The sequence below is a fragment of the Podarcis tiliguerta genome (assembly GCF_965153285.1).
Source record: "Podarcis tiliguerta genome assembly, chromosome: 1".
NCBI classification, from domain to species: domain Eukaryota; kingdom Metazoa; phylum Chordata; class Lepidosauria; order Squamata; family Lacertidae; genus Podarcis; species Podarcis tiliguerta.
The window spans coordinates 126232187-126257539 of NC_139534.1; the positions used below are offsets into that span (position 1 = coordinate 126232187).

At 46.9% G+C, this 25353-nt stretch overlaps 1 protein-coding gene across 1 annotated transcript in view; it reads right to left on the minus strand.

The window, feature by feature from the left end:
- Window positions 1–25353, minus strand: part of MNAT1 (MNAT1 component of CDK activating kinase) — a 141465-nt gene that overhangs the window by 73606 nt on the left and 42506 nt on the right. The window contains exons 4-6 of the mRNA XM_083439466.1: window positions 23011–23114; window positions 21431–21571; window positions 6311–6436 (exon numbers count right to left, since the gene is read on the minus strand). Coding sequence (XP_083295592.1) covers window positions 6311–6436; window positions 21431–21571; window positions 23011–23114 — 371 coding nt within the window. The remainder of the gene's footprint in view (window positions 1–6310; window positions 6437–21430; window positions 21572–23010; window positions 23115–25353) is intronic.

Consider the following 25353-nt stretch of genomic DNA (forward strand, 5'->3'; position numbering starts at 1 on the left):
TTTCAAAGGAAGCAGCTCCTCTCCCTCCCTCCCTGCCGGTCAGGGAGGAGGGAGGCTCCAACTGTGTTGCTTGGCTGCGTTGCTCACACAATAAGGAGTCTAAGAACGACTGGGGGGATGGAGCTTGCATGCCTTGTGCCAATCAAATCGGCCGCGTTGCCTGGGAACTCACCTTTGCTCAGCGCTTCCCAGCGGAGAGGTGACGGTGGTTTTCTTTGCTGCATCCCCTTTGCCGGGTTGCTGCACTGCGGGAACCACCGCTTGAGGCTTCGTTTGGCTGCTGGCTGGGCTTTCTGCCTTTGGCTCGGAGGGGCTCATAAGTCGAACATACCTGTGCTGGGAAAATCCCTTATTTTGGCTGCTGATCCCTTATTTTTGAGGCTGCTGGTTCCTTATTTTCAAATCTGTAAGTTGACAGCTATGTATTTGGTGCAACACCAGCACAAACTGGAAGGCTGCGGTGTATTCTGTTGAAGTTTTGCTCACCTTGATGCCCAATGGCAATAGCTGCCCTGCTACTGGACCGTCCCCAAACAGTTATGTTGGGGGACTTCAGTATTCACACCAAGTCTCTATGGGAGGCTCTTGAGTTTCCTAGTGAGTTCTGTGTAATAAAATTTCAAGTGCAGGTGGCACAAGAACTGTAGTGACAATCACAGAGTTGTAGAGTTGGCAGAGATCCTGAGGATCATTTAGTCCAAGCACCTCCAACACAGCTCTCCCACATGGGGATTGAACCTGCAACCTTGGCATTATCAGCAGCACATTCTAACCAAGTGAGCTATACAGTGAATCCTTGAATCCAGTGGATCAATGAACAAGCACAGGATCATAATTTGCCTACTAGGTAGCAGTGACAAAGAATGCTTACTTCTCCACCATCATTACATCCTGGGCTTGCTCCCTATCTGGGCTATTCTGTACGACAAACTACCTGATGAAAACCAGTCCCTCATAAGGGGCATCAGAGCCCCTGGAAGCCAGCTGTGCCCAATCTGCAGAGCATCTTGTGGGCTCCACTTTTGGTGGGGTCAACCGGGAGTTTGGAACTTGCTGTCATCAATATGCCGACAACCTTCAGCTCAGTCTCAGGCTACTGCATGCAAATCAGGTGAGGCTGTATGGATGCTGGGCCTCTGGCTGGAGGCAGAAATGGGCAGTATGATGACCAATAAAATGACTTATTAGTCACTTATGATTTAAAAAAAAAAAACTAAACTAAAAACTAAATCCAAGCTAATTGAGCTGAATGCTTGAACACTCTGAAAGATCGGCAATTACATAGTAATCCCCCGGCTAATCAACATATCTTATGCACTAGTTGGCAGGTTAGCACTCATTTAAAAAAAGAAAAACTGATCCAATGACAGGCTGCTTTTCAACACACTTTGTCTGGCTTACACTTCAAATAACAAAAAAAGAAGAGGGAAAAGGAGGAAATAGCCCAAACCTCTCAAATGTAGCTAAACATGTTCCTACTTGAACCTTTTCTTCGCTAAGAAAGTTTTAATTTTCTAATGTGGCTGAAAGGTCTTTGTTATATCATCACCATCAACAACAACAAGGCTTTGTGTCTGGCCTGAGACATTCCAGTCCACAACAGAAATCTACAAACTCTTTCCAGAAGGGAGGGGAGAGTCCCATTGCCCCCAGCTTCTGCTAGCTCAACAACTTGGTTGAATCCGGCCCTATATTTTTCAGAAAGTTGTTTGCCCTGCATTTGGACAGCTCTTAAGATTCCACAACCAAATGTTGAATGGCAGTTCCTGAGATCGAGGAGCAGGTTTTCATCTATATTCAGATACAGTTGGGCACCATTTTGAATCAAGACGGTGGACTGAACCTTTCAAAACTGAACTAATTTGAAAGAGACTGATAATAAGAACGTAAGAAGAGCCCTGCTAGTTCAGATCAAAAGCCCTGTCTGGTCTACCATCCTGCTTCCCACAATGGCCAGTCAAAACCAGATACCTCATGGAAGCATACATGATGAAGGCATGAACCCCACCTCTACTCTGCAATTGTTTCTCTCCACAGGGACGTTAAGATGTTCTTCTATACCCGATCACCCCAATGGTACGCGTAGTTCTGTACTTTCTACAAGGATAGCCAACATGGTGGCCTTCCAGGTGTTGTCGAAACAAACCTCCCTTCATCCCCAACCACTGTGAAGTGTGCAACTGAAGCTTCTTAGAATCATAGAATCATAGAGTTGGAATAGACCACAAGGGCCATCGAGTCCAACCCCCTGCCAAGCAGGAAACACCATCAGAGCACTCCTGACATATGGTTGTCAAGCCTCTTCTTCTTCTACAAGAAGATAGAGCAGCTGAGGGAATTGTGCCAGCACACAGATGCGCCTTGCAAAATATCCAGAAAGTGCCAGTGCATTTTTCAGCTGCATGCGTGAAATTTTCATGATGCATTTTTAAGGTTGAGCATTGCCTTTTGCACAGTGAGGACAGGTAAAGGGCTCCTGGAAAGCTTTTTCCAAATGTTTTGTGGTGGGGACGTAGGGGAGAAATGGAAGGTGAGAATTAAGTGGAGTTACTAAGAATTAAAAATGTGTGCCTCTGGTTAGTTTTGTGCATTGGCCTGTGTATGTGAGTGATTGTGTGTCTGGCCCTGCAGCCCTTTGCCTAAAAAACATTCCAGAGCATCCCTGTACCCACAGTACTTGTGTCAACAGAGGAAAACAAGGCTGGCCCTAGATTTTGAATTTGCAAATGCTGGGACCATGAGCCTCCCTGAACCAAAAACCACCAGCGACTCGGCGAACAATGCTGCTAAGATGATGCAGTTGACAGAACTCTGTCCTGTTCCATATCCAACAGATTGCATATTGCAGGGGGTTTGGCTAGCATTTAAGATCCCGAAAGAAAGGCTTTCAGGCTCTCTTGCAACAAGCTGCGAGCTCTTCCACTACCACTGCATGCTGCATTTGGCTGAATGGGAAGCTTTCTGAATGTGGCCTCCTCACCCAATCAAACCATGAGCAAATCTACTAGGGTAGCCCATCAATGCCAGGATTATTGAAGGACCATCATCTCCCATATGAACTTCCTTCAGAGGCCTTCTCCAGGGGTCCCCATCTACAGAGGACAGTTGAGAAGTGACAGTGCTGTATCAGTCGTGGTGCCCGGATTATGGAATGCTCTCCCCGACACCTTTCCTTTATTAGCTTTTAGGTGCCAGGTGATGTTTTTGTGGATAATATTTCAGGGCAGCTTTATCATTTCACTGCTGACTTGTTGCTGATGGTTTTATTGCTGGCCTCCTCTCGCTGCTGTTTGAGACATTTTTATTGCCACATTTGTTTTAAATTTAGAGCTTTAATTTCTGTTGTTAGCTGCCTGGAAAGCTGTTTTGCCGAAAGGCAGGGGGGAAATTAACATTTTGAAATCAGTAGTTCCATACCTCTCCTGGAAACAGCTCGCACGTCAGAGAGAGCTGGAAGATCAGTGGGACATCTAGGCCCTGTAATATCTTCTGATAGAAAGAAGAGGAAGAGGGAAGAAGAGGAGGAGGAGGAAGAGGAAGAGGAAGAAGAAGCTGCTAAAGGTAAAGGTAAAGGTACCCCTGCCCGTACGGGCCAGTCTTGACAGACTCTAGGGTTGTGCGCCCATCTCACTCAAGAGGCCGGGGGCCAGCGCTGTCCGGAGACACTTCCGGGTCACGTGGCCAGCGTGACATCGCTGCTCTGGCGAGCCAGAGCCGCACACGGAAACACCATTTACCTTCCCGCTAGTAAGCAGTCCCTATTTATCTACTTGCACTGTGTGCTTTCGAACTGCTAGGTTGGCAGGCGCTGGGACCGAACGACGGGAGCGAACCCCGCCGCGGGGATTCGAACCGCCGACCTTTCGATCGGCAAGCCCTAGGCACTGAGGCTTTTACCCACAGCGCCACCCACGTCCCCCTAAGAAGCTGCTCCTCCATGGTTATTGCTATCCATTTCCCAGCAGATGCCATTTTTTAGATTGACCTTCCAAGGACCACATGCCAGTAGAAGGCAGCGCCAGAGGCAAAAATGGGCCGAGTACTAAATGTTAAGTTTATGCTTGTACAGAAGTCGAGTTTCTACAAATGCTCACACATCCCTGTGTAGCCTCAACCCAATGTCAGGGCGGGTGCCGGGTGCAGGTCTGCAATAACTCACAAGGTGTCACTGACGTTAACTCTTTCTTCAAAGAAACAAAACAGCTCAGGCCTAGTGAGCACAGCAACCAATGAGGTCCTCGCCTTCCCACAGCTCCCTAAATCTCCTCCTCCCTGGGTCCTTCCTAAGCAATGTGATGCCTTGACTGTTTTTTCTCCCCCTTTTTGATACCTCTTCTGGTTCTGGGAGGGGAACTGCTCACAGCAGGTTTTTTTACGTTTGATAAGTTTTTAATGTCTGATGCTTAGTTGTGTTTTTATGCATGTTCAAAGTCACCCCAGCCAGATGGGTGGGGTATAAATAATAAAATTGTAATCCCTTGGCTCTGAGCCTTCCTCCCTTGGGGGTTCCCCAGCTGCCCCCCCCCCCCCTCTGCATCCAGACAAGCATTATTAGATTTCAAAGACACTTGCCAGGCAGGCAAACACACTAGGGCATTGAAGGAGGGCCAGTGAGGGGTGCTGTTGTTGTTGTTACTGTTATTATTATTAATATCCGGCTGGGTTTCCCCATTCACTCTGGGCTGCTTACAGCAGTGTTTCCCAACCTTGGGCCTCCAGCTGTTTTCGAACTACAATTCCCATCATCCCTGACCACTGGTCTTGCTAGCTGAGGATTATGGGAGTTGTAGTCCAAAAACAGCTGGAGGCCCAAGGTTGGGAAATGCTGGCTTACAGCATATCTAAAAACATGGTTTGGCCTGGGAAGTGTTCCAAGGGCCAGACAGAAAGGCTTCGAGGGCAATATCTGGCCCCCAACCTTGAGTTTTCCTACTCCAGCTGCAGAGAATTCTCTCTATGCCAGATGTAAAGAGTAGTAGGCAAGGGAAGCTAAGTGCTATGCAGAAGCTAGATCCGCAGGAAAAATCAAGAATCCCGGGTAAGATCCTTTTTGCCAAAATATGGGCTGGACACATGCTGACAAAAGACTTTGGCCAACACGTCTGTAAGGGTAAAAAAGTTTGCAGCTTGCTTTAGCTGCCAATTATCTGAAGTGTTCTTACAGAAATCATGCTGAACCTCTTCACCGTTTACAAGATTGACGTTCCAGATAAAACTGCTCCAAATGGCATTGGGATATTTGAGGAATTAAGTAATTATCTCCATACAATGCATTTTGCTACAGGGAACCAACAAAAATGTGTTAAAACAAGCAAGGGAAGCTTTGGGGGGGCTAACATCGAGGGAGGAAAGAAAAGGAAAAGCATTTCAACATTGCATGCAATCGGCCCTATTTTTTATTTTGAATTAAGAGAGCAAGGAGTGTTTAAGCAGCACAGAAGATTAAGCCATCACCCAAACGAAAGCTACTTGTGGCTTTGTTAGCTACTGAGCAACCAGAAAGTACGGCAGAGTCGCTTGCGCAATCATGGAGTTCTTGTGTACCTACGGATTGTGCAAACACCACTTGGACTCATTGGGTTGTGTCCAATGAAGTTGTTTGATTAACACAAGGATATCTACTTGCATAACGCAACTTCCTGTCCTCTCCCTGCACATCCCTGCATGCCCCCCTCCAAATCTGCTCCAGAGCGTTGGGTGGAACCCCCAAAACAGTTTTGGGGGGGGGGCATGGAGAGCACACACTGAGAGGAGAGGGAGGGGAAGCTCTATTCTGTGAGCGGAAGCCCTTAGGCGAATTGAATTGTTGGGTAAAACCCAAAGAATGTGGGAAGGGATTCTAGTTCAACACACACACACACACACACACCCGCCCGCCGATCACTCTAAACAGAGGTCTGCCTACTTCCACCATCACAAGCCCACTCTGAATAGGCGACACACATGTTTACAATAACCATGTGGAAATCTGGTTCACACCAGATTGCACGCACCAGTGTAGCACATAATGTATTTGGGGGAGAGGGTTATATTGTAAACCGCCCTGTGGTCTTCGGATGACGAGTGGTATAGAAATTTAATAAATAATAACAATCCCCCTCCTTTATTTATTTTTTAACCACCGCCTTCAAATTTACATTATAGCAACACTATTTAAGTGCTACCACAAAGTTTGATGCTGGCATGGTGTTAAACGCAAGTCAAATGTAGATCTCAAAGACCAAGACGGAAGAAGCTACGATGCAGAATGCAGAAAACTCATCCCTCTTCCCCCCCCCCCCCACATATGCACAAAGATGTCTGGCCTTACCATTTTGATGCCAGTCGAAAATGCAACTGGCTTGACTGGTTTGGGAATCTCCAGTTGCATTTCAAGTTGGGTAGACCTGTCTTTGTGCTGGGCCAACAGCAAAGACGCAGGAAGATGAGAACTTTCCTGTAAATGGAATTAAGGAGAGAGAGAAATAAGAGAGAGTAAAATATTTAAAAGGCATAAACAATTCACCATTAGTGCCGTATATTCCTAGAATGACAAATTGCATCTCAAAAGGCTGTTTTCAGGAGAACAGGACACGGCTCGATACTCCTGGTTTACCAGAAAACGATCACTTTCAGTAATAAGAAAAAGCTGCATTAGCCTCATAAATCAGAGGGACTTGCAAACAGCCATTTTTATAGATTCCACATTAAATGACAATATAACAAGCTCCTTATTTCAGAAGGCCAAATGCAGCCATTATGTATTAAAAAATGTTTTTTTAAGTAATAATAATTAGAACTTAATCACAAAAACAAGCAGCACAGAGAGTCATCTAACTTGGATCAGATGTTTATCTAAGACGCATTCTTTCGACCAATGAACTCCATCCAGTTTCAAATTGGTTCTCCATTAGATTTCACCTGAGGCCGTTTGGAGGTGATCCTCGCTCCCCCTTTGCACAATGGCGCTATTGTACACGCAACCAACAGCATATTTATTTTCTCCTTTGGTGATTTCTTTTTAGGGAGGCCAGTCAAAACCTTTCCTATTTTAAAAGAAAACGGGCGTGCATGCACATACGAAGCAATGAAAGTTGCTCAAAAACAAGTTAAAATTACTTACATTTTTATGAGCAAGAGAAACAACAGAAGGATTGTTAATGCGGGCAAACACTCTGCATACCAAGGAACAAGAAATCAAATTATTGGCTGAACTGACTCCTGAGCTTTGACGGGAACTAGATGCAATGCCCGCCGTGGGCTTGAGACCAAAAATGGCAGATTCCTCCCCTCCTCCTAATACGCAGTTAAGAAAATGAATTATGTAGTATCGCAGTGCATGTGATGATGTGGCTTGAGGAAAAACTCCTGGAGGATAAGGTTAGGAATTGCTGCTAGTCATGATGGTATAAATAATAAAATTATCATTATTATCCTTATCATCATCATCATCATCATCTCCATTATCAGAGGCAGATTGCTAGCGAACACCAGCTGCAGGAAAACACAAATGGGCCGTAGGGCTGGGCAATATCTGGTTTTCAACATCGTGATATATCACCAGTGAAACATCGCAATATACCAATATATCACAAAGTCTGAAATAAGGATGGAGGCATTGGCTGGCTTCCCAGTGTTTCCCACATCGTGATTTTGGCCGACACCTACGCTTGTGATTCGCTGTCCTGACAGAGTTAACAGGGGCTGCGAGAATCAAGGGAGGCATCGGCTGACTTCACGTTTTCCCCTCCATTGATCCAGCCGCAAAGCTCTTATTTTCCTACTGCTCATACAGAGCAGATTGTGCCAGTTTTGGAACAGCGACACTGGAAACTGGTGCATTTCTGGGTACAATTCAAAGCTGGTTGGTTGTACCCTACAAAGCCCTCAACTGCAAGGGGTCAGGGTACAAAATTTTAAAGGACCACATTCTCCTGGATGAATCTGCCTGGCTTCAAATCAGCTCCAGAAGCCCGGCTTTGGGTGCCCAACTGCATCAACACTGACGTTGGGAATGGGGTGAAAGGAGACAAGGGCTTTTCAGTGGTGGCCCCACATATTGCAGAACTCCATTCTCAGGGAGATTCTCCTGGCGAAAATTCAGTTTCCAAAGCACTTTAGTTCTGTCTATATTTTTTGCTGGATATTCTAAACAGTCCGCTCAATTCTCTCTTTGTTTCATTTTAATGTCACTTTGTAAACCCCTCTGAAAGCCACGGCTGAGTAAATATGTTAAAGAAATAAACAGTGCACTGCGTGAAGCAGCAGTATATTTTTTCCCAGTCCGGAGCTTACCTGCCAATCAAGCCTTGTTCCAAACCTCTCGTTTGACATGTGAGTAAACGTGTATATATAAACACCATCCACTCAAGCTCTCAGCTGCCAAATCCCAATATTATTTCACAGAACAATTGAATCATCAAACTTAAAATGACCCTGGAGATCCTTCCGCTTCTGTTCTCTACAGCGTACAGAGGCAGAAATAGCCAGGCAAGGAGACATGGGAGAGGAGACAGGACTGGCCATTGGCAAGGCTAGAGTGTCATTAAGCAGGAGTAGCAAGCAGGGCAGGACGCGGGTGGCACTGTGGGTAAAACCTCAGCGCCTAGGACTTGCTGATCGTATGGTCGGCGGTTCAAATCCCCGCGGCGGGGTGAGCTCCCGTCTTTCGGTCCCAGCTGCTGCCCACCTAGCAGTCCAAAAGCACCCCTAAGTGCACGTAGATAAATAGGTACCGCTTTATAGCGGGAAGGTAAACGGCGTTTCCGTGTGCTGCGCTGGTGCTGGCTCGCCAGAGCAGCTTCATCACGCTGGCCACATGACCCGGAAGTTTCTCCGGACAGTGCTGGCCCCCGGCCTCTTAAGTGAGATGGGAGCACAACCCTAGAATCGGACACGACTGGCCCGTACGGGCAGGGGTACCTTTACCTTTACCTTACCTAGCAAGCAGGGCACCCTCCAGATGCTGCAAGGCTCCCATCAACCCCCAGCAGTCAACGTTTCCCTTTTTTAAAGAGAAATTCCCTTATTCTGAATAGGATTCCTCGCAAGAAAAGGGGAAAGTTGAGAGCTATGACAGCCATTTGGGACGCGGGTGGAGCTGTGGGTAAAACAGCACCTAGGACTTGCCGATCGCATGGTCGGCGGTTCGAATCCCCGTGGCGGGGTGCGCTCCCGTCGTTCGGTCCCAGCGCCTGCCAACCTAGCAGTTCGAAAGCACCCCCGGGTGCAAGTAGATAAATAGGGACCGCTTACCAGTGGGAAGGTAAACGGCGTTCCGTGTGCTGCGCTGGCTCGCCAGATGCAGCTTGTCACGCTGGCCACGTGACCTGGAAGTGTCTGCGGACAGCACTGGCTCCCGGCCTATAGAGTGAGATGAGCGCACAACCCTAGAGTCTGTCAAGACTGGCCCGTACGGGCAGGGGTACCTTTACCTTTACCTTTATGACGGCCATTGGCCAGTGATTATGGGATTGTGGGGGTTATAGTCCAGCGACATCTAGGGGCTGGATTGGCCCAGTTTTGGCACAGAAACTGCTTTGGTCACCCTGTATGATGACCTCTGTCAAGAGAGAGACATGGGAAACATGTCCCTGTTAATTTTTCTTGACCTATGATCGGCTTTCGATACCCTTCTGGAGCGACTGTCCAAACTAGGGGTGGGTGGCGCCACTTTACAGTGGTTCCAGTCCTACTTGGATGGTCGTTCCCAGAGGGTGTTGCCTGGGAAAGCTTTTCAGCCCGGTGGAACCTTCGATGTGGGGTTCCCCAAGGCTCAATCCTATCCCCCATGTTGTTTAACATCTACATAAAACTGCTGGGTGGGGTTATCCAGATGTTTGGAGTACGTTGCCAGCAATATGTCGATGACGCTCAGCTCTATTTCTCCTTTACATCTGCAGGCGAGGCAGTGGAAGTGCTGGACCAGTGTCTTGCCTCGGTAATGGATGAGAGCCAACAAACCGAGGCTCAATCCAGATAAGATTGAGGCACTGTTGGTGGGTGGTTCCCTAGACCAGGTGGGTGGGAGAACACCTGCTCTTGATGGCGTTAGACTTCCTCTGAAGGAGCAGGTCCGTAGCTTGGGGTACTCTGGAATCCTGTGCTGTTGCTTGAGGCTCAGGTGGCCTCAGTGGCCCAGAGTGCCTTCCATCAGCTTCAGCTGGTGGTCCAGCTACGCCCCTATCTGGACAGGGATAGCCTAACTACTGTTGTCTATGCTCTGGTAACCTCAGGATTAGATTACTGCAATGCGTTATAGAATCATAGAATCATAGAGTTGGAAGAGACCACAAGGGCCATCGAGTCCAACCCCCTGCCAAGCAGGAAACACCACCAGAGCACTCCTGACATATGGTTGTCAAGCCTCTGCTTAAAGACCTCCAAAGAAGGAGACTCCACCACACTCCTTGGCAGCAAATTCCACTGTCAAACAGCTCTTACTGTCAGGAAGTTCTTCCTAATGTTTAGGTGGAATCGTCTTTCTTGTAGTTTGGATCCATTGCTCCGTGTCCGCTTCTCTGGAGCAGCAGAAAACAACCTTTCTCTCTCCTCTATGTGATATCCTTTTATATATTTGAACATGGCTATCCTATCACCCCTTAACCTCCTCTTCTCCATATAGGGCTGCCTGTGAAGACGGTTTGGAAACTTCAGCTAGTGCACAATTCAGCGGCCAGGTTGCTCACTGGAGCAAGATGGTTTGAGCATATTACACTGATCCTGGTCCAACTGCACTGGCTACCAATTAGTTTCCAGGCCCAATTCAAAGTGCAGGTTTTGACCTATAAAGCCTTAAACGGCTCAGGACCGCAAAACCTCAAGGACCACCTCTTTCCATATGAACCTACCCAGACCAGGAAATCATATTCTGAGGCCCTCCTTCGTGTGCCTCCTCCTCAAGAGGTACAGAGGGTGGCAACACGAGAACGGGCCTTCTCTGTGGTGGCTCCCCGGCTATGGAATGCTCTCCCCAGGGAAGTTCAGCTGGCACCTTCATTATACACCTTGCGCCAACAAAGGTGTCTACACATTTTGTGCCAGGCAAAAACGTTCATTTTTAACCAGGCCTTGGCTGACATCCTATGGCCTTTTAAAATGTAGTGGGTTTGGGGGGGAGGGGGAGTATTGGGTTGTTTTTATTTTGATTATGTATTTTCTGGTTTAATATTTTGATTTTATTCTGTGAACTGCCCTGAGGCCTCCGGGTACAGGGTGGTATAATAATAATAATAATAATAATGCACCACGTTGTCTACCTCTGCTATGAAAAGGGACCCAACCCCTCTAGGGTGATCGTGGGGATTTAAAAACACAGTTCATGAACCGAAAGGGGAAATTTCCAGATCATACAGTCGCAAAGAGGGAACCCAAAAAGCATGTGGGCAATTTCTGAAAAATGCAAGGAAGTCATACAGAGACGGACACTAACAATAACCAACAATAACTTTATTATTTATATGCCACTCATCTAACTGGGTTGCCCCTGCCTCTCTGTGCAGCTTCCAGCAAAATATTAAAATATTATAATTCATCAAATATTAAAAGCTTCCCTAAACAGGGCTGCCTTCAGGTGTCCTCTAAAAGTCCCATAGTTGTTTATCTCTTTGACATCTGGTGGGAGGGCGTTCCACAGGGAGGGCGCCACTACCGAGAAGGCCCTCTGCCTGGTTCCCTGTAACTTGGCTTCTTGCAGGGAGGGAACCGCCAGAAGGCCCTCGGCGCTGGATCTCAGTGTCTCAGAGGGCGCCACTACCAAGAAAGCCCTCTTCTTGGTTCCCTGTAACTTCACTTTTTGCAGTGAGGGAACTTCACTGCAAGAGTGAACCTCCATGTCTGGGCTGAACTTGGGGGTGGAGACTATAAGAGGGATGCTGTCTGGAATGCAGAGGGCTTGTTTATAGATTCAGAAGCATCCCAAAACCACTTAAGGTCTATCCCGTCACAATGATAGCCTGGTGTGATGGCCTGGGATTCCGATTCGGAGGATGAAACAGAGGAATCCCGGCCTGCACAGGAGTCCCCGCCTCCAGGGCCGGCTGAACTGGGGCCAGGCCTAGATGCTGAAGAGCCTGCACCTGTGGCAGTGCATCAGGAGCTGACCCCAGGTGAAGCCCTTCTGGCCCCAGAGAGGCTTGACGACTCAGTGGCCACAGGTGAGCCTCCTCCAGGGCCCAGTAACCCTTCGGCCTCTCCTGATCTGCAGAGGTTTAGAGCAGAGAGGCGAAGGGAACTGGTTGCCCCCAGGAGGAGTGCTCGCCTTAAGGCCAGAGGAGGCGGGGCTCCTGGGGGCCGGGACCGCCCCTGGCCTTAGAAGAGGATAAAAGCCCAGTCAGCCCGGCCCCAGGTTGCGGGAGCAACGTCGTTGTTGGCTTCGGACCTTCCTGCGTTCTTGATCCCTGCTCGGCCTCCTGTTCCTGACTATCCGGTACTCCTGTTCCCTGCTCGGCCTCCTGTTCCCGACCATCCGGTGTTCCTGTTCCCTGCACAGCCTCCTGTTCCAGCGTTCCTGTTCACCGCCCGGCACTCGGCCTCGGACCTTGCCCCTCTTCGTGTGGACTTTGCTACACCCAAGGTACCTTACCCCCGGGACCAGCACACCTGCACTCCATAAGGCATGAGGTTCTCACCACCAAGGCAAACTGAGATTTTTTTCTTTTAAAGAAGAAAATTAATTGAGAATTCACAAAGGAGATTGTGAATATTCCCTTAAGGGTGGAAGGAAACACAAGCAAGAACCTTCTTTCCCCCCTGCCCTTCGCATTACCTTTCAGTCATTAACAACATATTTAGATATGTTTAGTAGCAATGTGTGCACAAATGTCATTAAGTTACCTATTTTGGTCATGTTATAAAGATTATTTATAACTGCTCTTTTTTTTTTGCAAGCCATCTGGCAAAATGGATTTCCAGTAAAACCAACTGCTGTGTAAGAAAACAATGTCCGCCCCGTATAAATTAAAAGAGCATTTAAAGCTGAGTTGGAAACACTTTGGTGACTCAGTTTAACCCTCCCCCCCCCCACTCCAGCCATTAAAAGAAATAAACTGTTAGTACTGGAGCTGTTATGAACTTCAGACTATGTCTACCTTACAGCTTGCCTCCTCCATGTATTCCTCCCCTGCCACTTGAGATAAAGACATAGGGCTTTCCGTCGTGTTTCCCCATGCACAGGGGGAGATGTCTTGCCTACTGACCATGTGTAATGGTTAGAGGGTCACACTACAATTGGGGACAACTGAATTCAAATCCCCATTCAGCCATGAAGCTCAATGGGTGACTTTGGAACAATCGCTGCATCTCAACCTAAATTACGCAACTCCCGACCAAGTAAGGACCATGTGGCCCCTTTTCTGCAAACCACTGGAATACCAGCAAAGACTGTAGTTGATTACTTAGTTATTTTAATTTGTATACCACCTTTATCTTCCGTGGATTTCAAGGTAGGTGGATGTCAGGGAACTGCCATCAGTACCGGAGGGAGAGAGCAAAAGCCAGAGGGATTCCAGAGAGCGTCCCGGGATTGGGAGAAGCAGCCCATCTTCTGGGGAAGAGAATCAGTGTAGCACCAGTGGAGAAGGGGGGCGGATGGGGGAAGCGGCGAGGAGGTCCCATGACTCCTTGCCGGGGACCAGCGGGGAGAGTAGGGATCCTCTGTTGCCCACGCCCTCCTTGCGCAGAAGGCTTTCGCGCAGAGAGAGTAGGAGGAGACTAGGCGTCAAAGAGCTTCTTTGCTGGAAGAAGTTTAAGAAACGCCCACTGACGGATTCTGCCAGCGATTGAGTCAGCCACGGGTGAGTGGCTGTCCGGACAGAAAAGGTTCACTTAGGCAACCCAGCCAGGTGTTTGCACCCAGCCGGGGAGATAAGCACCGGCTTACGCACGAGCAACCCCTAGAACCACTACAGTGTAGATGAGAGCTTTCCAAACTGTGCGTCGCGACACGATCGTGCGTTGGCTGCAGTGTGCAGGTGTGTCGTGCCAATGTTTCCCGTGCTTCCTGGGGCTGGAAAGGGGTTAGTTTAACCTCCAGTTTACTAGTACAGTGGTGCCTCGCAAGACGAAATTAATTCGTTCTGCGAGTCTCTTCGTCTAGCGGTTTTTTCGCCTTGCGAAGCACCCTATTAGCGGCTTAGCGGATTAGCGCTATTAGCGGTTTAGCGGCTATTAAAGGCTTAAGGGATTAGCGGATTAGCTGCTAAAAGACTATTAGCGGTTTAGCGGCTTAGAAAAAGGGGGTGGGGAGCGGAAAAAAATCTCAAGACTCGCAAGACATTTTCGTCTTGCGAAGCAAGCCCATAGGGAAATTCGTCCTGCGAAGCGCATCGAAAAACGGTAAACCCTTTCGTCTAGCGGGTTTTCCGTCTTGCGAGGCATTCGTCTTGCGGGGCACCACTGTAAAACCAATTTACTGTGCCGCGAAAGAAGTGTGCCAGCAACATGAAAAATTTGGGAAGCTCTGGTGTAGGTGGCTCTCCTCCCCCCACCCCCATTTCATCCTCATAACAACCCTGTGAGGTAGGCTAGGCTAGGAGAGGGTGACTAGTCCAAGGTCACCCAGTGAACTTCATGCCTGAGTAGGCATTCGAACCCTGCTCTCCCAGGTCCTAGTCCAATGATCTAACCATTACACCACGCTGCCTCATTTGGTGTGGATTTTCTCTTCGCTGGGTTTTTGTTTGTCTGTGCTGCTGAATTTTCATCTATTCCTCTTCTCTGCATCAGGTAATACTGGTTGTTTACTTCCCATCATGTGGAATTTACTTGGGCTCTCATGTCCAGTCAATTGCAACCAATGATATGGGGGGGGGGGGGGGCGGACTGCAGAAACTCCCAAAGCCAGGCTATGGGAAAAATTATCTCAGAGATTACAAAAGGAAGGGGAAGGTAGTGAGCGGCACAGCTGCAGTTTTCTTCAACAGCTGCGGATTTCGGACAGCCCCAGAGTTTGGCTTGATTTTGCTTATTGCCATAACACAGCATTCAAAAGCATTATTTCAGTAGCTTTGTTGTTAGGCTTTGGAATGTCCTGGTCTGCTTTACGTTTTTACCAGAGGCTGCTTTGGAAATATTTTACACACAAGGACGCATCTGTGAAGATTTCAATGGGGGGGGGGGAGAGAGGAAGTCAGGGAGGGAGAAGGAAAAAAAGAACCCCAAAGAGAGAGAGACTAGGTTCAGAGGCAACTTCCCCCTTAGCCCACCCAGATTCTTTTAGCTGTTACAGCTTAAAGCAGGGGTGGCCAATGCGATACCATTGAGATGTGGCTGTACTACTGGCAGATGAAGCTGATGGACTATATGGAAATGGCGGAAATGACCGGCAGAATCCGAGACCAGGGAGAAGAGTCGATGGAAGAAGATTGGAAAAAAATTATATTATATTTACAGAAATATTGCAAAATTAATGAATGTTAGAAGAATACTGGAATGAAGTTATATGGCTTTAGCAGAAATGTTATTAAGGATTATGCAAAAACTGATTGTTAATGGGTTAAAGTGGAAAATTTAAAGTTAAACTATAGATCAAAAAATTGAGAAAGAGGGAAAGGATTTGCTGAACCAGCTAATTTGAACTAGAATACAAAAAAGGGAGGTGTGAGGAAGTCGAGGAAACAAGCAAATGAAAAATAAAGATATGAAATTTGGATGTGTTTTTAAATGTTTTTGGTTATCCTTGTTGTTTTGTTGTACTGTTTCTTCTTTTTTTATTCTTGATGTATTGTTTATTGAATTTTTTTATTGTTTTTTTTCTTTCACCTTTTTTCTTTCTGTAACTATAAAACATCTAATAAATATTATTTTTTTTTTAAAAAGAGAGAGATGTGGCTGTACTACGACCCCCATCAGCCAGCAAGATCAATGATGATGGGAGTTGTAGTCCAAAATGTCTGGAGGGGCCTACATTGGCTATTCCTAGCTTAAAGAATGCTATTGCTTGAAATTTGGCTCTCAAAATATACCGTATTTTTCGCTTCATAAGGCGCACCTGACCATAAGGCGAACCTAGTTTTTTTGGGGGGTATTCAAGAAAAAAAAAATTATTTAAAGGGAGTGCTAAGCAGAGCCTGTATGCATCCCAGGCTCTGCTCAGCACTCCCTTTCATGAGCATCACTGGTGGGCTGCCTTTCTCCCTCCTCAGGGAAAAGCCCCCAAGAGCCACACACACACTCCGTGCAGCTCTTTAAAGGGAGCATAGCTCTTGGGGGCTTTTGCGGGAGGTGGGGGAAGTGAGAGAGCCTCGTTCTGTCCCTTCCCACACCTCCCGCAAAAGCCAGGGATAGCCGTGCGAAGCCTCCCCAGGGCTTGTGGGGCTGGCGGGGGAAGCCCGGGTTCCCCCCCCCCCAGCGACCACACATTCGCTCCATAAAACGCACAGACATTTCCCCTTAGATTTTAAGAGGAAAAAAGTGCGTCTTATGGAGCGAAAAATACGGTATGTGATCGCGCCATCTGAGTCCAATTCCTTCTACTTCTTTGGGGTGGCTGTAAGGAAGAAAAAGCCAGGCCAACATTCCTAGGCCAAACAACTGTGGGCTTAAGACTTCCAGGCTGCTCTCTGCTGCCAGGGGTACTTAGCACCGTGCATATACAGTCTTTGAAACCTGCCAGTTTTGAGGAGAGAGAGGTTTGCTTAGACCTCCCCAATACAGTGGTGCCCCGCAGGACAAATGCCTCGCAAGACGGAAAACCCGCTAGACGAAAGGGTCTTCCGTTTTGGAGGTGCTTCGCAAAACGAATTTCCTATGGGCTTGCTTCGCAAGACGAAAATGTCTTGCGAGTTCCTGCGGGTTTTTTTTCCTTCCCCCCCCCCTGTTTCCCAAGCCGCTAAGCCACTTAACAGCTGATCTGCTAAGCCGCTTATCAGCTGATCCGCTAAGCCCGCTAAGCCGCTAATAGCGCTAATCCGCTAAGCCGCTAATGGGCTTGCTTCGCAAGACGAAAAAAAACGTAAGACGAAGAGACTCGCGGAACGGATTCTTTTCGTCTTGCGAGGCACCACTGTACTTTCCTACAAGATGAGCAGAAAATGCAGCAGCTCAGGGGTAAAAGCATCTGCTTTGCATGCAGAAGGTCCCCAAATTCAATCCCGACATCTCCAGGAAGGGCTGGGAATAATACCCCCTGCCCAAAACCCTGTAAAACTGCTGCCAGCCAGTGTTGGCAATGTTGAACTAGATGGACCAGTAGTAAGGCAACTTCCTAAGTCCCTGCCAAGTGAGCAGGACCATAGTTCCATAGTAACCTCTGGCATCATCAAGCAGAGCTGGGGAAAGACTCCTGCCTGAAAACCTGGAGAGGTACCTTTAAATAATATTTTCGGAGCTAGCTCCGAAAAGTCCATCATCTTCATCGGCCAATCTTCCGCTGTTGGTAGTTCTTGTGTTTTCCAATTTTTAGCAAGTAATATTCGGGCAGCCGTTGTGGCATACAAAAACAATTTAGCATCTTTCTTGGGCAATTCCAAACCTGTTATTCCAAGAAGAAAGGCCTCTGGTTTCTTAATAAATGTATATTTCAACATTTCTTTTAGTTCATTATAAATCTATAAAATTAGAAATTACTTGAAAGAAACAAATAGGCCTAGGATTAAACTAAGTTATAATTAAATAAATGGGATTTAGAATGTTAAGAAAGTTGAATAAGATGGTCTATAATTGGAAATTGTTTTAGTTTAATAATGATATTGGAAAGCTGTTACTTTTAATTACAAGGAAACTCAGAAGGGAGGGGTTTGTGTTATCATTGTGGAAAATCTAATAAAAAATTATTTTTTTAAAAAAAGAATGGCAGATAAAGATGGTAGACTATGCCGAATTGGCAAAAATGACTGGGAAAATCAGAGATCAAGAGGACAATAAATTTAACAAAGAATGGGGAAATTTTCTAAGTTACTTGAAACAACTGAAAACATTGGCAGGATTGTGAAAACACTTGCAATGAAGCGAGAACTATGATAAAAACTGAGTTTTAAGAAAATATGGAGAATATGATAGAATGCAGTTTGAAAAGAGTATCTGGGGAAACCAGGGGGGGGGAAGTTCTGGGATTCTGAGAATCCTTTTTGTAAAATGATCATTGTTTATGTATGATGATAAATGTTAAAAGTGACAATGAATTTCAAAAATGTTTAAAAAGAAAACCTGGACAGCAGCTGCCAGTCAGTGTAGACACAACTAAGCCAAATGGATGAATGGTCTGACTCTGCATAAGGCATGTAGTGTGTTCCTGCCTTGCCCACCTGTTTGGGCTCTAGGTGCATCCATTCGTTCAATACCCACTTGGATAATACGGGGGAAGTGACAGAGACTATAGACTTAAGAAAAGAAGAAGGGAAGGAGGGAAAGCAATCAGACCCTGAGCAGGTTGCAAGGTCTTTAAAACATTATACTGTTCTGCTGCCTGCAAGGTCAAAGGCCACACAGATTTCCTTTTTCTGTCAACATCCAAGAAGGGGAGCATGCCGAAATATCTAGGCCCGTGGCCCAGGAATAATTAAAAAATACAATACCTCCTCTTTAAAAAATAAAAAAACCCACATGCCCCTTCCTCCCAAGCGAGGTTCTCCCTGGGTATAGCCGCCCGCTCAATAAAAGCACCTCTTAAATCACCTGACACTAAATCTCCTTCTCGTTTGAGTGGCTATCCCTCAGGGTCAGATAAGGAGTTCAGGTGCTCAGCCTTCCCAAAGGAAGAACGGAAGCAGAACAGAAATAAAAACACATCAACAATTGGATAGGACTGTTAAAGCAAAACAATAAAAAGTGTTGTTGGGTTTTTTGGGGGAGGGGGTGCAAGACAGGAAGAAAGTGAAATCCAGCTGGTGGGCTCGTAACAAGAGACCCAGAGGAGAGGAGAAGGGGAAGTGAACATTATGGGGTGCAATGGAGGAACCATGTGACCAAAATGAAAATTCAGGTTGGGCCATGATGCATAGAATCATAGAATCATAGAGAGTTGGAAGAGACCACAAGGGCCATCGAGTCCAACCCCCTGCCAAGCAGGAAACACCATCAGAGCACTCCTGACATATGGTTGTCAAGCCTCTGCTTAAAGACCTCCAAAGAAGGAGACTCCACCACACTCCTTGGCAGCAAATTCCACTGTCAAACAGCTCTTACTGTCAGGAAGTTCTTCCTAATGTTTAGGTGGAATCTTCTTTCTTGTTTGGATCCATTGCTCCGTGTCCGCTTCTCTGGAGCCGCAGAAAACAACCTTTCTCCCTCCTCTATGTGACATCCTTTTATATATTTGAACATGGCTATCATATCACCCCTTAACCTCCTCTTCTCCAGGCTAAACATGCCCAGCTCCCTTAGCCGTTCCTCAATAGAGTAGCCAATGGAGTAGCCAAGGTGTGTTTTTTAAGAGATCTGACACAGTCCAATGACCAGTCCTGTACACAACTGACGGAATATCTCCTCTGGTGGCAGGGGGTGAAAGACAGAAAAAGAGCCAGTCTCCAGAATAAACCAGTCATTCACCTGTTCCAGCCCACAGAGCCAGTGTGGGATAATTGGTTACCGTATGGGACTTGGACCCGAAAGGCTGGGGGTTTAAACCCCCATCGGTGGTGAGACTTGCTGAGCGACCTCTGTACTCTGCCTAACCTACATTGCAGGATTGCTGCGTGGAATAAAACACAAGGAGACATGGGTCACTCTGAATTCCTTGGGAGGAAGGGTGGGATACAAAATGTACGCACCGAGACAAACTGTGTGTACAAACCGACAAAAAGAACCGCTGCCAGATGGGTGGCTCCTAATGCAATCTAATCGCCGCTCTCCGATTGCAAGCTGCAAAAGGAATTGCGATCAACTTCCTACAATATCTGGCATGTTGCAGTTTTGCTGTGTGCACATCCTGCTATGGTCTGTGCAACCCATTCTTCTGGGAAAGAAGGGAAAAAATAAGAGTTGCTGCAGCCTGTGAAAAGGCAGATCCAAAGGAAAAACGCAGAATCATCACCATTGGAGTTTGGTGGTCATGTTTTAACCTTTAAAGCCCTATACGGCTGTCAGGGAACTGCCATCGGAGCTGGAGGCGGAGAGAAGGCTCCAGAGGGATGCCGGAGAGGGTCCCAGTAGGGAGAGAAGCAGCCCATCCGCTGGGGAAGGAAATCAGTGTAACACCAGTGGAGAAGGGGGACAGATGGGGGAATTGGAGAGGTGGCTCCAGGACTCCTCGCCGGAGACCAGCGGAGAAAGTACGAGTACTCCGCTGCCCACACCCTCTTTGCGCAGAAGACTTCCACGCAGGGAGACGAGGAGCAGACTGGGCGTCAAGCAGCTTCTATGCTGGAAGAGGTTCAAGAAACGCCCACTGACGGATTCTGCCAGCGACTGAGGCAGCCACGAACTTGAGGCTGTCCAGACAGAAAGGGTTCAACCAGGTAACCCAGCCAGGTGTGGCGGCAACTTACGCACGAGCAACCCCTAGAACCATTACAACAGCCTAGGACCCTTGTACCTACGGGACCGCCTCTCCTGCTATGTCCCACGGAGGACCTTACGGTCTTCAAACGAAAACATCCTGGAGGTCCCAGGCCACAGGGAGGTTAGGCTGGCCTCAACCAGAGCCAAGGCTTTTTCGGCTGTGGCCCCGATCTGGCGGAACGCTCTGTCAGAAGAGACTAGGGCCCTGCGGGACTTGACATCTTTCCACAGGGCCTGCAAGACAGAGCTGTTCCACCAGGCCTTTGGCCGAGGCACAGTGTGACCCCCTCCTTTGGTAATCCTCATAGAACTCCATCCCAATGGTTGCCATTAATTTGACTCTGAATTGGTTTTAGAATGAAATGATTTTAGAATGTATTTCAGTTAATTGATTGTGATTTTATGCAAACTGTGTTATTTTTACTGTTGTTAGCCGCTCTGAGCCCGGCTTTGGCTGGGGAGGGCGGGATATAAATAAATTATTTATTATTTATTATTATTTATGTGGATGTCCCATCAAAAAGTGACTAAACAAAGCATGGCAAGAATAATAATACAGTGGTACCTCATGTTACATACGCTCCAGGTTACATACGCTTCAGGTTACACACTCCGCTAACCCAGAAATAGCGCTTCAGGTTAAGAACTTTGCTTCAGGATAAGAACAGAAATCGGGCTCTGGCAGCGCCGCAGCAGCAGGAGGCCCCATTAGCTAAAGTGGTGCTTCAGGTTAAGAACAGTTTCAGGTTAAGTACGGACCTCCGGAATGAGTTAAGTACTTAACCCAAGGTACCACTGTAATGTAATTATTTATACCCCACCCATCTAGCTGAGTTTCCCCAGCCACTCTAAGTAGCCTAGTGTGGGAACATCATCTTTCTGGGAGTGGAACCTAGAAGAAGGGTCATTTGTCTTTGGTGCCATGATATAGGAATAAGCCAGAAAAACAGAGAGAGAATCTGCCCATTTCCGTATTAAGTAATTGAGATGCCCTTCTGGATGCTGTATCACCTACCAGCTTATCAAGAAAGTCCTGCTTATTCTTCCTCTTCAGCATCTGTTGCATTTGCTCCTCCTTTTGTATAAGAAGCCGCCTGATCTCGCTTTCCTGCCGCTCAACCTCCAAAGCCTCTTCCAGCTCCTCTTGCTCTCGAGACTAAGAGAGAGAAAACAGGGAGCACTTGGGAGGTGAAGCCAAAGAAAAGGGTGTCTCAACAATGACCATCGCAGCAGAAAAACAATGGCATAGCTGTCAACTTACAGATTTGAAAATAAGGGACCAGAAGCCTCAAAAATAAGGGATCAGCAGCCAAAATAAGGGATTTTCCCAGCACAGGTATGTTGGACTTCTGAGCCCCTCCGAGCCAAAGGCAGAAAGCCCAGCCAGCAGTCAAACGAAGCCTCAAGCGGTGGTTCCCACAGTGCAGAAACCCGGAAAAGGGGATGCAGCAAGGGAAACCACCGTCACCTCTCCGCTGGGAAGTGCTGAGCAAAAGCGAGTCCCCAGGCAACGTGGCCGATTTGATTGGCACAAGGCATGCAAGCTCCACCCCCCAGTCGTTCTTAGACTCCTTATTGGGTAAGCAACGCAGTCAAGCAACACAGTTGGAGCCTCCCTCCTCCCTGGCCGGCAGGGAGGGAGGGAGGGAGAGGAGCTGCTTCCTTTGAAACCCGGGAAATTTAAGGGACATCATCAATAAGGGACAGCAGTGGGACATAGCGCTGGGGAAAGGGACTTTCCCGCCAAATAAGGGACGATCGACAGCTATGCAATGGGAAGAGCAAACCTTTGACTGAGCCATGTTTTGGAACATCACAAAGGCTGGTTCCCCACAGGTGGTGAAGGCTGCACCACTTCAGACCACCCTTGCCAGGCGGGTAACATGATAGAATGCAACTAAACACGAACAAGCAAAAAGGTTTTCCTCCAGATAGAAAGCTAGCATATCCGGGGGGAGAATCCAGCCTGAGATGCTAGTTCTCTATGTAAAGGGATTTTAAAAATTATTTTTTGAGTAGAATTCACTGGGTCCCCTCCATCACCCACTTGCAGGCTGAAGTGACAGAGGTCATGTACACACACAAAATACATCAGAACTAAGCTGAGTCTCAAATACTATAAAGCAGCTAGGGAACTGCTCTCTCCTTCCTCAGTATGTTTAGAATGATGTGCGGGCTAAACTTCAGACTTGCGAAACAGCAACAGGTACTGAAGCACAACTCCCTCGCAAGTCTCCTTACTCGTTCTGAATATGGGTGCCAGCACAGCTTTCCTGTGTGTTTGCTCTAATTACAAGACAGACTCCGAATGCTACATATAAAATTATATAAAATATAATTTTTGTTTTTGTTCTCCAGCCCAAAGAACATGCCTTAAATTTGTTCAAACTTAGCTTGCTTTATTTAAGCCACTACTTTAGCCATTCAGAAGACTCTCTATAGAGAACCAAGACATTTTTGCTCTAGCAAGCCTACTATTTTGGATACTGGACAGAACTAGGGGTTTTTTAAAAAAAAATTGCCATTGTTTCTTTTGGCAAATAACCCAAAGAACTGTAAACAAAACAAAACAAAAGCCAACCCTAGGCAACTTACCAGTTTGATCTTATTTTTCTGAATCACTTCCTTGTTTTCCTTCTGATACATCTCCATCTTCTTTCTTGTATTTTCTACATCAATGTTGTTGGTCAGGTTGAACACTAGATCAACGTTTTATAAATTAGCAGTGGGGAAGAGAGGGGCGAAGAAAAGAAGCAAAGCTTCATATTAAACAGCAGTCATAACAAAGCATTACTTTTACTCAAGGACAATGTTTTCTAAAAATATATTCCCACCTTAAAATTAAGACTCCGTTTCTATCATCAGAAATCTTAATTTCTGCTACTATTCCCCCTCACCCCGAAATTTGAAAAGATTTAAGTAACAACATACCTCATGCATAATTATACACGGTGCTTTTTTTTCCGGGGGGGTGCAGGGGTACGCATACCCCTAAACATTTTGTGAATCTAAGTTTGGCCTCCTTGAGGGGCAGTATTTCAATATGAGTAGGAAAATGAGAGTGCCCCTAAACATATATTTTTTTAGAAAAAAAGCACCGATTTTGCATATAGATGTATTTAATTTTCTAGTTTATCCTGGTTGCGAGACAATTGTTCACAAAAAGGCAATCACAAAAGGATGACACAAATTCAAATGCAACGTTTGATATCTGCATTAAGCAGAGCAGCAAACCTTTTGAACTGCACTTATTTTCCTTAGCAAATAGGAAGGCAACGACAAGCTTTCATCTTTAGTTCCTAACTGGCATATTCAGGTTTTTAACAAGCTTGTCCACAGACCATAAGCCAGGTCATCAAACCTCCCACATTGACCCTATGTGTCTCGTGACCTGTGTATTCTTCGCTGCCCTGGCACCCTTGACCTCATTGGCTTAGCTACTCTGATGTCAAAGAAGGACTGGGCAGCCAACAGCTCAGCAGCTTAGTACTAATGGAGGGGCGAGGGAGGGGGTGGTTGGGATTTTCCTCTTTCATTGTTCACGGGATACCACTGGCTAGCATTCAGAGCCATTGGCTGGAAACGGACAGAAAACACTTGCGGTTATATATGAAATGGGATATAAGACTGCCAACGTTTGTGTATGAATGGTACTTTTAAAAAATTGGGTTCTTCCTATTTCAAATGTTTTCTTTTCCAGGCTAGGAGTACCCATTGTTGGCCTCAGCTTCTATGCAAGGGTTTTTTGGGGAGACATAAATCAGGGCTGGGGAACCTTAAGCTCAGAGGCTGAATTCCGCTGGAATGTAGCCTAGTATACAACAGTTAAGTGTCACCCGAACCCTAACACACCATTAGCATGACACCACCACCCCAGACAGCTGCTCAAGAGGGAATGTGGCATTAAAGGTAAAGGAATCCCTGACCATTAGGTCCAGTCGTGGCCGACTCTGGGGTTGCGGTGCTCATCTCGCTTTATTGGCCAAGGGAGCTGACGTTTGTCCACAGACAGCTTCCGGGTCATGTGGCCAGCATGACTAAGCCACTCCTGGTGAACCAGAGCAGTGCACGGAAACGTCGTTTACCTTCCTGCTGGAGCGGTACCTATTTATCTACTTGCACTTTGATGTGCTTTTGAACTGCTAGGTTCGCAGGAGCAGGGACCGAGCAACGGGAGCTCACCCCGTCGCGGGGATTCGAACTGCTGACCTTCTGATCGGCAAGTCCTAGGCTCTCTGGTTTAACCCACAGCACCACCCGCGTCCCCCAGTGTGGCATTAGGGCCCCCAAAAAGCATTTTTTAAAGAAATAAAAACTAAGCCAAGCCTTGTTATATTGCAGAAAAACTTTGGATACCAGTCGCCGGGGTTCACAAGTGAGATGGGACTATTGACCTCAGGTACAATAAGTGAGATTGGACTATTGCACCCATGTGCAATATGTAAGTGGGCTTCCCAGAAGAGGCACCCTGTTAGCCATTGTGAGAGAAGGAACCTGGACTGAATGAGCCTCTCTGGCCTGTTCCAACTACAGGGCTGCTCCACTTACGTTCTTATGAGCAGGTGGCTGTTTTGCAGGGATTTTAAAGAAGCCTCTCTTTTGCGTTCAGACAGAAGCATACTGTACGTTTCCAAACAAGAACCTGCCCACAGGGGCTGGGAGAGCAAGAAGGAAAATACACTAGTGTGCAGCCGCTCTTTATCTCCTGGCCCATCTCTTATTGGCTGGGCTTACACACTGGCCTGCCTTTAGACATCTGTCAAAATATAATACAAAAAGCCCATTGTTTCTGAAGCCCAAAAGGTTTACTGCTCTTTGAATAGCAATCCCACTTCTGAAAAGCCAGACTTTCTTCTGCGGAGAAAGAAAAATGCTCTGAATTGAAAGGAAGAAGCATTTTCCAAGCCACTATCCAAAAAGGGAGGGGAGCGGCGTGAT